The sequence below is a fragment of the Lasiosphaeria miniovina genome (genome assembly GCF_030549165.1).
Source record: "Lasiosphaeria miniovina strain SMH2392-1A chromosome Unknown B0T26scaffold_5, whole genome shotgun sequence".
Taxonomy (NCBI): domain Eukaryota; kingdom Fungi; phylum Ascomycota; class Sordariomycetes; order Sordariales; family Lasiosphaeriaceae; genus Lasiosphaeria; species Lasiosphaeria miniovina.
This window is the reverse complement of record NW_026848224.1, coordinates 2,265,086-2,277,411: the sequence shown is the minus strand read 5'-3', so window position 1 is coordinate 2,277,411 and position 12,326 is coordinate 2,265,086. Positions and strand designations below refer to the sequence as shown.

Genomic DNA, 12,326 nt, shown 5'->3' with positions numbered 1-12,326 from the left:
GCTCCTACGGAGCCTTGGTGTGATGAAGCCGATTACCTGTACTTTCTAAGTTGGCAGGTAGTCCATCTACTTACTAAACACGGATAAGAAATACATAGCAAGTAAATAAATATACCACAAATGTTGTTGACATATGAACCGAGTTCTAAAACAAGAATACGGTATTTAGATAGATGCTTATAGCTATCTTACCTCGATTCACACGAATTCCCCAGCGAGGGACATAATTGCGCGGTGAGAGGCGAATAAATAGAAGAGGGCTCGCTGCCGAATATCTAGGTACATGTTTACGCAGATAGGAATGCCTCTTAGGACCAGAGTCTTTGAACCGAAAAGAGTTGAGGAAGGAAGTAGAAGTGACAATAACTGGAAATTATTCTCTGCTTGCTGTGTTCTGAGAGTAGACATAGGAAGAAGATAGCCCGCCGAGGGAAAAACACTGGCAGGGGAAACAAAAGCACTTATTAATTAGATGCCCCAGCACCTAGAACCCCACACAATTGTGGAAACTTGCGGAAGAGTTCAATTATTTTACTTTCGTAGCACAATGGTTAGGAATAGAGAAGAAAACTTCACATTGAGAAAGTATTTGGGTTTACTTGGTCGAGGAGAAAGCAGGTCTTTAAATTGCTTATATATCGCCGCCAACACAAGGAGAGAGAGAGACATAGAATTTGCTGCCCTCCCAGCCAGGCATTCTTCTCTTGACCTTGGATCCAGGGAAAACATTGCTTAATGATACACATACACCGTGAAGTGTACGCTGGCGAAGGAACAACAAGAGAACCGAGAGAGCAGCCAGCTGAGCTTCGGGGTTACAGGCCTGTAGAAGCCGTCAGCATGTGGCCTTGGGCCGAGAAGGTCCTCGTCTGTTGTGGGTGGCTGGAGGAAAGGCCGGTCCTGAAGTAAAATACCCCGCTATCCTGACACAGAGCAAAGAGAGGACGGGGTTTAGTAGGCCAAAGGTCGGGAGGGACGAGACTTCGGACCTGTGGTCTGAGTGGAGCTGGCAAAAAGGGCGGGATTGCAGGATTCTCCCGAACCAGCGAGGAATGGGACAAGACCCGTCTGGGCAGCTAAGACTTATTTGAGCAAAATGTCAAATCATCAATGACAAAACTTTTGCGGCTGTCAGCGTGTTTCTACTACCCCCTATCCGGAATATTGCATTACACGTGGCCCCGAATCCAACCAAACTATCATCGAGTTAAACCACCGATGTTCTATTTTGGTAGCCAGGGTCAAACATACGTTGGGCTGGTGAGATGGCCCAACCATGTTGCAAATTCACGGTCGTGAAATAGGCCGTATAAATGGGGCGCAGTGGACGGTCGCGAAACAACCTAGGTGGGGGGGACAATGCTCGATAGATGCGTCGCCATCCACGGCATTCATGGACGCTGAAGAACAAGTAGAAAGCTGAGAAAATGGCTCGATGATGAATTGACAAAAAAATGCAGCTAGGATTTTGTGTTTGGTGGGATGATTGGTGCCCAGAGTGACGATTAGCAAGTGCGGGCGGAGAAATGACAGGGCCCCAAGATCCAACCAAAGGGAATTGGTAGATGCTTGTTAACAACCATCAGCAGCAACAGTATCGTGAAGAAACAAGGGACAATAAAGAAAGCACAGAAGTCCCGCTAATGTGCAAATGTGCGCATATCATTCACACTTCATAGTCCGATGCTTATAGTATTCGCTGGCGGACCATGGATACGGGTCGTGGTTGGGCGGGGAGACGGAGTTCGACCACGACATCAACTTTGGCGACGCAGCTAGGCCTGACTGGACAGCATTCTCTCGCGAGAAAACAGACATGCAAAAAACGATTAAACGTATCTGATGGTCCAATTTCATGGTTCATCGGCATTAGTAACTCTAAAATGACTGACGTTGTGCGATGGTGCGAGAAAAGAGGGAATGTGGCTAAGATGTGGATAGCTTCACGAAAACATTTCGCGACGATTCAAAACAACATCAGACGTGACTTTGGACGTATGGGCAGAAAAGAACCCTGAAAAGAGCCCCAATCCCGAAATAAAGTAGACGAAAAGAAGGCTAGAATTGCGCCGATCACGAATAATGCCCTTTGATCATGTGAAGCAGGGGTTGTGGGCGTGAAATCTGAGATGCGCCTCGAGGCCTCCTTTTCAATCGAGCGCGACGAGATGAGCAAACCGACGTGCATGAAATCCACATCGACAAGGCGTCTCACGGTTACGACCACGGCAGAATATCCGAGCAAGTTTAGCTCCGTCTTGACACGAGAAAATTGGGCAAAAATCGGGATAGAAAAGGTCACGCACCCGTCGACGGGATTTTTGTGGGAGGGCCGCAAACGACAAGAAACGAGAGAAGCAGAGGTAGGTTGGGCCATGGAGCAGATGGGGGACGGGGAGAGCTCGAGATCAGAGGGCGAGGGCAGCGTGCACCTGCGATGGCGGGGTGCGCATGATTGAACAACAGGTACAAAGTGGATGACTTGTTGTTGAACTGGCCAATTAGAAAAAGGTTGTGTTGTGACTTTTTTGTCGTTTCCGATTTAACGAACCACCCAAAGGGGGAAAGCGCAGAAATCGGGGCGGCAAGTGATCGAAGCCAACGCGGCACGACTGCGCGCCGCCCTCCCGAACACTCACTCGCTGCGAGCAACATCGTCGTCACGGCCGTCATAGCCACAATCCGTCAGTCAATCAAATGGACAATTAAAGTGCGAATTAGATGAGGCTGTTGGTGCATTTACCTAAACCGTTCATTATAGAGATAAGGTTCGTTCGAGCAATAACCGTTAGCTAGCTAATTAGTTACCTATACCTAGGCACCGCGACTTTATTTTTATTATGTGGCACATGGGATTGGATGGGATGGTGCAACGGGTTACGGCGTGGCGTGTGAGAAGGTGGCTAGGCGTGAGCACTGAGGGTAAATGTGCGCGTGTGAGGTGGGGAGAAAGGGGGATGAGGGAAGGGAAGAGGCGAGTGAGTCGGGTCGGGCAGCTGCCTACGTGAAACAAGAGGAAAAACACACGGGACAAGATGTTCGCAGTCTGGTCGGTGAACGAATGAAATGGCGAAGAGGCACATTGTTAGCCACGCAAAACGTTGGGCAGACCGAAAGCCGGGCTAAGGTTGAGCTGCCACACCTCTTGTTGTCTCGTCCATGGCGCGCGGGTTTCCGTGATGCGGCGTTGATGCCATGCTTTTATGGAATGGATGATGCCAACTCACTCCAATGAGGTCCCGAGCCTGCGGTGGACGACAGCAAGCCCCGGTTGCTTTTCAGACTTCAGCGCTGTTTTAGTGGGGAGCACGGGCCATGCCACCACCAGCCCACCCGCCCGCCCGCGAGCTTAGCCCCCGGAAAGCTGTGCTGCAGCCCAGCTCTGAGCTCGTCCCAGGTCTGGGAGCTCCGGGGCGGGCAGCCAAGGCCAGGCGCGGGCGCAAATCAGCACAATCACTCCAGGAGCAGGACCACACCCCCGCCTCCCATATATAAACACCCGGGCTCTCCTCTTCGAGCGCGAATGGCCACCCACCCTCTTGCTCCCGGTTCCCTCTCACCACGGATTAAACACGATTCATAGTATTCAGCTACCCGCCCAAGCCCATCCACTTCATCTCAAAAACTCTACTCAATATCAAGCCTTCACCCCATAACCAAACAACAAACAATCAAGATGCCTCCCAAGAAGACCGAGACCAAGACCGAGGGCGCTGCTACTGCTCCCAAGGCCAAGTCCGCGAGCACCCATGGCTCGTATCAGGTATGCACACAGAACCGCCCGGATTTCTTTTTTTGTTTTTGTTTTTGCATCATCCGTCAGTGTTTAACATTTATTAGGACATGATCACCGACGCCATTGTTGCGGTATTTATTCCCGTCCCTTTTCTTCCGGCGTATTGCGCCTCAAGACCCACGCGGTCGGTAAACGCAGACAGCGGTGCAAGACATGTGTGATTGAGTCTGCGAACGTGTCTCGCTACCGCTCTGTATCCGCCTCCTTCCGTCCATGTCAATCAATGTACTAACTCTTCATCCCGCGTACTAGCTTAAGGACCGTAACGGCTCTAGGTAAGACACTGCAATTCCGCCTCCCTCCATGGGTAGCACTGTATCTCCCATGATGCTTCGCTCCCCACTCATCATCTCATGGTGTTTCACACTGTGATGACTGTTTCTTACGATTTCACCTGCTAACCCGCATATTTTTAGTCGGCAATCTCTGAAGAAGTATGTCCGCGCCAACAACACCATCACCGTCACGGACAAGATGTTCGATTCGCTCTTCAACAAGGCCCTGAAGACTGGTGTCGACAAGGGCCTCTTCGAGCAACCAAAGGGTATGACACGTCACGCATTGCGCGACCTATCCTCGCTTTTCACGCATGCTAACCTGTAACAGGTGCTTCCGGCGGCACCAAGCTCGCCAAGAAGGCTGCCAAGCCCGCCGCGCCAAAGAAGGCAGCGGCTCCCAAGAAGGAATCCAAGGAGAAGAAGGAACCCAAGGAAAAGAAGGCTGCCGCGCCCAAGAAGGCCGCTGCTCCCAAGAAGGAGGCCGCGCCGAAGAAGGAGCCCAAGGAGAAGAAGGCTGTCCCTGCTGCCAAGAAGGAGAAGAAAGTGGCCGCTCCCAAGAAGGTTTGTGGCTCACCCCGCCCAAGGCCGCAACGCAATCTAACGTTTACTAGGCTCCTGCTGTTGTTGAGAAACCCACAGTCCTGACCAAGACCAAGTCTGGCCGTGTCGCAAAGTCTACAGCTAAGCCGGCGGCGCCTGCGAAGAAGGCTGCGCCAAAGAAGGCGGCTGCTCCCAAAAAGGAGAAGACACCAAAGAAGGCGGCAGAGAAGGCTGAAGCGCCTGCTGCTGCGGCATGAGGCTCGACCTTCTGCTGACCATCTCTTGGTGTCTTTTTTCTCTCTTCTAATGTGATGTGATGGCTTCTTCGAATGGCGTTACGGTATCTGGGAACATTGGGGAACTGGGTGCATAGGGCACGCGCGCTCTCACTTCAGGCTTTGTCTAGCTTTTGGGTTTTGGTTGGGGGGCATCTTTTGTGATGAATGTGCGCGGGAATATGACTTGGCAGGCACGCCTGTCTCTGCGGCCGTTCTATGAAGCAACTTGCTCACGTCTCACATTTTGTGTTTACTTGAGATACCTCGGATTCTTCCCAGAGGCTGAGCTGGCGGGTGGGACTTGGTGGGCGTTGGCATTTTTTCGCGCGACTGCGAGTCGATTCAGGCGGCCTAGAATTGGGGGGGACCCCGGGGACAGGGATTTGTAATTATACCAATGGATGACGGGTTCGAATTATGATTATTTCTTCATTTGACTGACCATTTTATCCTTTGTTTTTGCATTTTCGTGTCTTTTCGGCCCGTTTTGTGTGTCGCAGATTTTTCAGGTTCGCGAGGGCTGCGCGCTTTGGCTGCGGCTTGTTTACGTCTTTTCTTGTCTTGCGGATTTCTTTTTTTTTTTCTCTGGCTGAATTTTCCTACCTCGTTGTCTCCCCCCTCTTCTTCCTCTTCCCACCTCTCTCTATTTTCTTCAACCCTTTCGCCCTTCTGTGCTCACTTTTTTTAAGAAGAGGATCACGTGCTCGTACCTTCAAACAAGAGCCTTGGTTTCAGCTTTTACGGGATGCACATTATGGTCGCGATATCTTGACCCGTGTGGCTCGATGATGGGCCCTCGGATTCGCTTGCCAACCTCCGCCGTTTCGGCCATGCACGGCGGCTGCTCCCCGCCTACCTGGCGTTCTTGTTCCTTTGAAGCGTTTGACATATCTACCGTAGCTTAGATAGGTAATGATGGCTATTGCGACTGCAGATGTGCTCCATTTTGCACCCTTGATTGCGTGTCACGATGACCGGTTCTTTTCCCAGACACGTAATTCGAATCGAGAGCCGGTTTCGCCGGGTTCTCCTGATGGGGGTGTCTGCTCATGCCGCACTTCTCACGAGTCGCTGGAAGCTGTAGAAATTTTCCAGTGCGAACGTGACTTAAATAGGCTGCTCTGTTGGTAAGGATACCTGATTGATTTTTGGCAGCTAGGCAGGCAGCTTCAATCTCCATTCACTCTTGTCGCTGCGTGAAAAACAAACCAGTCTGACCCCTTCCTGGAGAGCGAGGCGTGTAAGTGACCTATAGGTGGTACCTTAATAGTGCCCTGTCCAGAGCATTCCATCCTAAACCCACCCCCTCCCTATTCCTAGGCTTTCGAAGGCAGGTAAGGCAGCAAAGCTCGAACTGGCCCGTGCGTATCGGGCAACGAGGTAAACGATAAGCCCTACCTAGGTGGCCACCAAAGCCATTTGAACCTTAGGCCCGTCAATAAATTCTGCCAGCCGTTAGGGATGTTCGTAGGAAGCTTCGGTACCCGCGGTCGCGATCAAGTGGGGAGATAGGATCCATCCCCGTTGATTTTCGGGGTCTCGCAACAAAGAGCTGCTGCCCAGTTGGATGGATTGGTGGTCCTGAATTGGCTGAGGTGGGGGGGAGGGGGGGTTCTAGCCCGACCTAGCATCTAGAACGGGTATCTGCCCAAACCCCGCCGATTGATCCGAAATTCCCAACGGCATCCACCGTTCCCGTCCATGCCCGTGGCACGCCGCAGTAAACGACGACATTGATATTCTGTGCCGCCATCTTCCTGTCGAGTTTGACCGTGATTAGTGACGGGCGAAACCATTTATCGATTGGCTAGCTTGTAAGCCGGCCGTCCTGCCCGTCATCTTGCAGACCGTGCTCGGAGCATACCAGCCGTGTTTCCCCTACATTGTGGGCACTTGCGTACCTGGCTTAGGTTGTACCTTGGACCCCTGTGCTCTGCTCCTTCACGCCTTACGTACGCCTCACAGACCCCGCGCGAGGCAACAAAAGCGCGTCGAATGCGAAGAAGCAGGGACAAAGCGTGCGCCTGTCGAGAATGGGTTACTAGCTAAAGCACATTGCCGTGTGCTCGCCGTCTCGTCAATCCAATCGCTCGCCCATTCAGTCTTACCGTCGTCGTTGTCGTCGTCGTCCTCGGGCTGCCAGTCCAAAGTTCCGAGCTATGGCCCAACCGTCGTCCTTAGCTTCCAACAACCCCTTCCGCCGCAAAGCTGCGATTGTCCCTTCCGTCGCTTCCGTTACGGCCGTCCCAGTTCCTACTCTTTCGCCTGCTGTTGACGGTTACCCCCCCGAGACACCTTTGGCTTCCGCCTCAATTCCTTCGCTGCCGTCCAGTGACCTTTTCCGAAGTCAGCTGCAGTCTCTCGGACAACAATCAACCCCGCCCCCGCCGGCAACGAGCTTTCAGAAACCAAAGGTTGTGAAGAAGGTCCGGGTACAGTCGCCGCCGCCGTCATCGCCTGAGTCGGCTGGCGTGCCCGATGGCCTTCCTCCCGCCGAGAGGGACAGCCAAGACGACAGCACTTCCAGCGACGATGACGATGAGTCTCGGGGCCCCTTCGGCTACGTTGCGCCAGTCGGCGCTACCGACGGGTGGTCCAAAGGGGTCCAACTATCATCACAATCACATGGACCGCCACCGAATCCTTTCCAGAAGACGCTGCAGAACCTTGAGCTAGGGCAGAGAGACGTGGAGCACGGCTCGGGCGCAGTGCCGGCAATAAAAGGCTCATTGGACGTGGATGCGTTTAGACGCCTGCTGTTGACAGGCCAGGCCGGCAATCCGGGTTCATCCCCGGCTGCTGCATCCTCGCCGGGGTTGATGCCGGCACCCATACTGCAGGTGGCGCCGTCGACAACGTTTGCGGGCGATGGGGCAAGCACGGCCGATACTTCTTCTGTCTCACGCCAATCGATTTTCGATGCCGCACCCCCCGTCCAGGATACGCCGCGTACTTCACACGAGATATCGGAACCAGAAATTGAGGATGACCAGCACGGCCTGATTGGCGGTCCCCGGCCAAAATTGCAACCTCCGACAACACTAAGAAAAAAGCCTCCGCCTCCGAGCTCTCGTCACGGGAAGCTAATAAAGCCAGAGGTCAAGGCCCAGGATCGAAGTCAGACATGGGGCACAGATGGTGTTGCTGGGCCCTCGTCTTCGTTATCAAACCAGCTGAACCGATCGGCTACCTCGCCCCTCGCGTCGCCTTCCAGACTACAGCAGCCTGCTTCCTCTAATGTCAACAAGCCGCTGCCCCCTGCACCCGAGATATTTTTCTCCGACGACGTAGCAGAAAGTATATTTGATCGCGAAGCAGCTGGCAAGATTCCCGAACTGGATGTCGAGCCCGAAGTAATCGCCTCTCAGCCTCCACGGCCACCGACGCCTCCAAATGCCTCTCTTGGGGCGTCGACCGCTACTGGTGCATCGTCACCAACGCCTAAGAAGCCTCCGCCGCCACCAAGACGGCAACCCCATGGGCGGCCAGAGAGCAGGATTTCTACTCCGGCTAGTACTCCGGCAGTGATATCAGCAGCTCAACAAGACGATACAGACCAATCCATGAGGCGGTCCTCGCTAGATTCCGTCAGGTCCCGCTCTTCTAGCCTCCGTGTTAGTGTCCATGCACCGGCGCCACCACCGCCCCGGCGGCCAGCGCACGCCTCTCGCGCCTCAAGTTCCTTTGCCTCTCCATCGGCTACGGGTTTTTTGGCCTCCATATCTGGCGCCCAAGATCGGAGTCCTTTAGACACGTCCGAGTTCTCGCCGCTGCCCGGTAGCCTGTCGTCGCCTTCGGACAAGGATACCGAGGCAGGGAACGCCGGCGGCCAACCAGTATATAGCGTAGTTTCCATTGCTTCTTCCTCAGATATTCCCAACCTACCGACACCTCCTTCTAGCCATAGCCACATCAGCAAGCTATCCCCCCCACCTCCACCACCCGCGCGTAACGCATCTGTCCGCTCCAAAAGACCGTCGAGCGTCTCCTCTTTTGATGCGACCTCTCGGCGGGTGGGCGGCCGCGCAAAAGATGGCAGTTCTGCTTCGCAGCCGTCGACAATGGCACCGCCGCCGCCGCCTAGGGCACGTGGCAGCAGCCGCAGCAGTGTCGATGGACAGCTAGCCTATTCGTCACATGTAACGGTATCGGCGCCGCCTCCACTGCCGCCGGCCGCCCGGAGGACAAGCGTCGACAGTGTGCGTATCCTCAGCGAGACACTGGCGGAAGAACCGGGCCTCGAAGGAGGAGAAGAATATGGGCTCCAGCGAGAAGTTCAGGATGCGACGGCTGTAAATGATATTTTGGCGGATCTTACCGCACTGCAGCGCGAGGTCGATGCGCTCAGGGGGGAGTACGAAAAGGTGGCTCCCTCGGGGTAAAATGAGGTTTGCAGTGATGTATGCGGGTGAGCCTGCCTGCCTGTTCCCGTTTGCGTCTGCATGTTTTCTAAAATGTGAATAAATGTGAGACGGTATAGTAGGTGGCCACGACTGTTGGGCATTTATTGACGAGCCTGTCATAGACTTGGGTTGGGTAGGATTGGGTTTATTCGAAGCGGAGGGAAGCAGCGCGAGAAATGATCATGGCATTGTATTTGATAAATCGCAGTGGTAGGCTTGTTGTGTAGGCACTTCACGGCAACCAGTGTTGGAAGAATTGTCGGGAATAGAGCATATTAGTGGGTGTGAGGGTGTGTGCGCGTGTGTGACGGTGTGGCTTGTGCGCTCATATGGCAGGCGAAAAGGTACAAGAAGGACATCGTGGTGCATGTTAACCCTCTCACTTCTTGGACGATGGATATATGAGAAACCTAGACTCTATATATATGTAAACGACCCTGGGGTAATTCCCCATGTACTTGGCTGAATTTATACAAGTCTGGTTTCCAGGGGTGTGTATATAGAGGGTAGCGGGATATATCTTTCTCATTTTGAAGTCCTGCTCTACCTGGATATCAAGGTAGCCAAGGTAAAATATCTCTGAACTTGTGGTTGTAACTATGAAAAAGCCATGGAACGTTTTCGGGTGGCCTGATCGAGTTGGTGTTTGGGATAAGCAGTTATGAGAATATTGGACATATTACCTTGAAATACCCAATTTGTTTGAAGTTATCGCAAATATCACTGATGGAAACTATTCTGAGATCACATAGGCCGTTATCTTAATTGTCCAATAATATAGTTTGGTATCTTACTTGCCTAATTTATTCTGTGGGATATCTAAAATAAACTTACATTTTGCACCACAACCGAGGTAGGTTATTTGTGTCTCGTGTGAATGATCGTTGTGTAAACGAACCTACATTGTGAAGGCCTTAGTATTGTTAAAGTAAGCATACTAAGTTTTTTCGCGTCAGTAGTACAATTGACGAGGCCTAGAATATCACCTGCTGAGATTTTTATTTCACTTCTTCGTTTTTGGCAATAAACTCAAAAATTATTTATGTTATCTCACACGTTCTCACCTCATAAATTGCTCTACCCTATGGGGATGGTTTACGACTGAAAGACGGTGTAAAACTTGTCGAGTATACGAACCTTGTACATACAAGTCACCGCCAAACACAAGAGGGCCGTCTAACGCCCCTAACAGCCAAGTCGACCATGGGGGATGCTAGGCTGCCCCATGTGTAATATTCCGAACTTCTACCTTCACATACAGCCCATGTTGGGTTATGGCCAGACCAAGGACGAAGCTTATCCCGATCCCGACTTAATAGTCCAGCAAGCCAGGTCTAGACAAGACCACCGTCGGTAACTTATTTGGCAACTGCTGGCCAGTGCCCCCGAAAAGCAAAAGATGAGCGGGAGAAACCCTCACTCTGGAATGTCTCCGGTATGCAAGCACTCTAAATAACAACTAAACGCCGTCGCTGTGATCTTTCTGCTAAACGACACCATGAACCAAATTCTCTTACCGTGCCCTGGCAGAGTAGACCTGCCCACCGGGCTCACCAAATGTGAGGGACCCACGAACCCGGCCCGTGACAATCTGTCTCATCTGGGTGACGGGTTTTGCGTTCTTAGACTTTTTCCCGTCGCCTGCCGTGAGATAGTCTTGCAGCCATTTCTCCTCGGCGCTACTGAGCGGCAAACTTACAAGCTCCCTGCCCCTGGGGCCGACGGCTTGGGGGTGGTCAAGGACGGACGACACGAGCCTCTCGAACAACTGCTGACGGATGTGATCGGGATACGCGCGCAAGAAATAAAGTGCTTCTATGACATTGGTCCGCGCCAGTGCGCCGAAGAGGAGATCCAGCGCTTCGGCCTTCTTGAATATAGGCCGAATGGTGTGGTAGTAGGCTAACGGCAGGCTGTAGTCATGACCCACAGCATGGCGAACCAGGGCGATGATGATGTCGTCGGCAAACTCGGAAGGAGGTAGCGAAGGATGGGCAAGATGCTCGAGAGCAAACTGGTGTGCGATGTTGTCAGCACGAAGCTCCCCATTTCGTGAATGGACACTGGGACAATACACACCTTGAACTCCTTGCGATCCATATGCCACAACCCTCTCATAAGGACCTGATAAGTCTGGGGCAGTCCTGATTCTTCAGCAAGGGCGCCGGCGAGGAGAGAACGGCCGCCACGGACGTCGTCAAAGTCGAGCAGCAAGTAGAATAAAACTGATAGCTTATGGTGTGAAGAGACCTTGCTCTCGCAAATCTGGCGATGTAGGGTGCGCAGAGCATTTTCGCCCTTTGGGGGGTATACTTTCCCTGTGACAACATAGCTGTTAGCGACGAACTGGAGGGAGGAGGGGCTTGGATAGCAAGTCGGGCGTTGGCCTACCATCGCCAATGTCGAGCGCCTTGAGCACGCGATCGATGAACAGGACGCCGTCGAATGACTTGCGAAAGGTTTCAATGGAGCGCACGCCAGTTTGATTGTACGGGTATGGCCCGTCTATGGGGAATGCCGCCTGGAAAATGGTAAAGTCAATCATTGTGTGGCGGGCGGCGCTCGGGAGCGCATGTCAGTCGACGTGGTGAAGCTAGGGACTGAAGTTCGAATTGGCACTGTTATTAGTTGTGGAGGTGCAGGGGACGCGACAAATCGGGAGCTACAGAGTAGCTTCCATCTATTCCCGATTGGCGCATAAATATTCACTTACCAGGCGCTTGGTCACGGGAGACCGTGACGCGCGACTTTGACTGCACGTGGCGGTGCACGGAAGTGGCGTTGTTTTGTGGCTGCTTTGTTTACAAACTCTCAATGTCAACACAGAATCACAGCGGGGTGATCTCCCGCCCGGTGTGCTGCCCGTTTGCAAAGTCCACACTCGCTCCTGCCCATGCTGGCTGCATTTCGCACCACACGCCGCCCGTTAGCCCACCTTTTCAAACCGCCATATACGGGTACAGCCTTTTGTTTTGCCAATCTTTAATTTATTGGCGAATTCCTTTCTCTTTTTTTCTATTTTCTCCCTCCG

General features: G+C 52.8%; 4 protein-coding genes across 4 annotated transcripts; 2 read left to right on the top strand and 2 right to left on the bottom strand.

Moving 5' to 3' along the window:
* Positions 1 to 1,493: 1,493 nt before the first annotated feature.
* On the bottom strand, positions 1,494 to 3,153 carry B0T26DRAFT_353839 (uncharacterized protein). The gene is made up of 4 exons (XM_060434571.1): positions 3,028 to 3,153; positions 2,744 to 2,792; positions 2,307 to 2,678; positions 1,494 to 1,839 (listed from the first exon to the last, which is right to left on the bottom strand). The coding sequence occupies exons 2-4, from the start codon at positions 2,754 to 2,756 to the stop codon at positions 1,688 to 1,690; spliced, it is 537 nt and encodes a 178-aa protein (XP_060294381.1). The 5' UTR covers positions 2,757 to 2,792; positions 3,028 to 3,153; the 3' UTR covers positions 1,494 to 1,687.
* A 433-nt stretch (positions 3,154 to 3,586) lies between these two features.
* Positions 3,587 to 5,371, top strand: B0T26DRAFT_353638 (linker histone H1 and H5 family-domain-containing protein). Its single transcript, XM_060434570.1, has 7 exons — positions 3,587 to 3,763; positions 3,841 to 3,867; positions 4,049 to 4,071; positions 4,213 to 4,340; positions 4,403 to 4,635; positions 4,686 to 4,737; positions 4,900 to 5,371. Exons 1-7 carry the CDS (start codon positions 3,677 to 3,679, stop codon positions 4,929 to 4,931), a joined length of 582 nt encoding a protein of 193 aa, XP_060294380.1. The 5' UTR covers positions 3,587 to 3,676; the 3' UTR covers positions 4,932 to 5,371.
* Positions 5,372 to 6,870: 1,499 nt separating this feature from the next.
* On the top strand, positions 6,871 to 9,510 carry B0T26DRAFT_353572 (uncharacterized protein). Its single transcript, XM_060434569.1, has 2 exons — positions 6,871 to 9,300; positions 9,373 to 9,510. Exon 1 carries the CDS (start codon positions 7,052 to 7,054, stop codon positions 9,272 to 9,274), a length of 2,223 nt encoding a protein of 740 aa, XP_060294379.1. The 5' UTR covers positions 6,871 to 7,051; the 3' UTR covers positions 9,275 to 9,300; positions 9,373 to 9,510.
* Positions 9,511 to 10,348: 838 nt separating this feature from the next.
* B0T26DRAFT_873313 (nuclear pore complex assembly-domain-containing protein) lies at positions 10,349 to 11,947 on the bottom strand. The gene is made up of 3 exons (XM_060447988.1): positions 11,687 to 11,947; positions 11,375 to 11,613; positions 10,349 to 11,309 (listed from the first exon to the last, which is right to left on the bottom strand). Exons 1-3 carry the CDS (start codon positions 11,838 to 11,840, stop codon positions 10,809 to 10,811), a joined length of 894 nt encoding a protein of 297 aa, XP_060294378.1. The 5' UTR covers positions 11,841 to 11,947; the 3' UTR covers positions 10,349 to 10,808.
* Positions 11,948 to 12,326: the final 379 nt, after the last annotated feature.

What these genes read in the sequence shown, in the direction of transcription:
- B0T26DRAFT_353839 (XM_060434571.1), bottom strand. An exon ending in CACAAAAATCCCGTCGACGG is followed by an intron (nt 1,840 to 2,306) that starts GTGCGTGACCTT and finishes TTGGACCATCAG; the next exon opens with ATACGTTTAATCGTTTTTTG.
- B0T26DRAFT_353638 (XM_060434570.1), top strand. Translation starts at nt 3,677, where the DNA reads ATGCCTCCCAAGAAGACCGAGACCAAGACCGAGGGCGCTGCTACTGCT. An exon ending in AAGGACCGTAACGGCTCTAG is followed by an intron (nt 4,072 to 4,212) that starts GTAAGACACTGC and finishes GCATATTTTTAG; the next exon opens with TCGGCAATCTCTGAAGAAGT. An exon ending in CCTCTTCGAGCAACCAAAGG is followed by an intron (nt 4,341 to 4,402) that starts GTATGACACGTC and finishes AACCTGTAACAG; the next exon opens with GTGCTTCCGGCGGCACCAAG.
- B0T26DRAFT_353572 (XM_060434569.1), top strand. Translation starts at nt 7,052, where the DNA reads ATGGCCCAACCGTCGTCCTTAGCTTCCAACAACCCCTTCCGCCGCAAA.
- B0T26DRAFT_873313 (XM_060447988.1), bottom strand. Translation starts at nt 11,840, where the DNA reads ATGATTGACTTTACCATTTTCCAGGCGGCATTCCCCATAGACGGGCCA. An exon ending in GGCGCTCGACATTGGCGATG is followed by an intron (nt 11,614 to 11,686) that starts GTAGGCCAACGC and finishes ATGTTGTCACAG; the next exon opens with GGAAAGTATACCCCCCAAAG. An exon ending in TGGATCGCAAGGAGTTCAAG is followed by an intron (nt 11,310 to 11,374) that starts GTGTGTATTGTC and finishes ATCGCACACCAG; the next exon opens with TTTGCTCTCGAGCATCTTGC.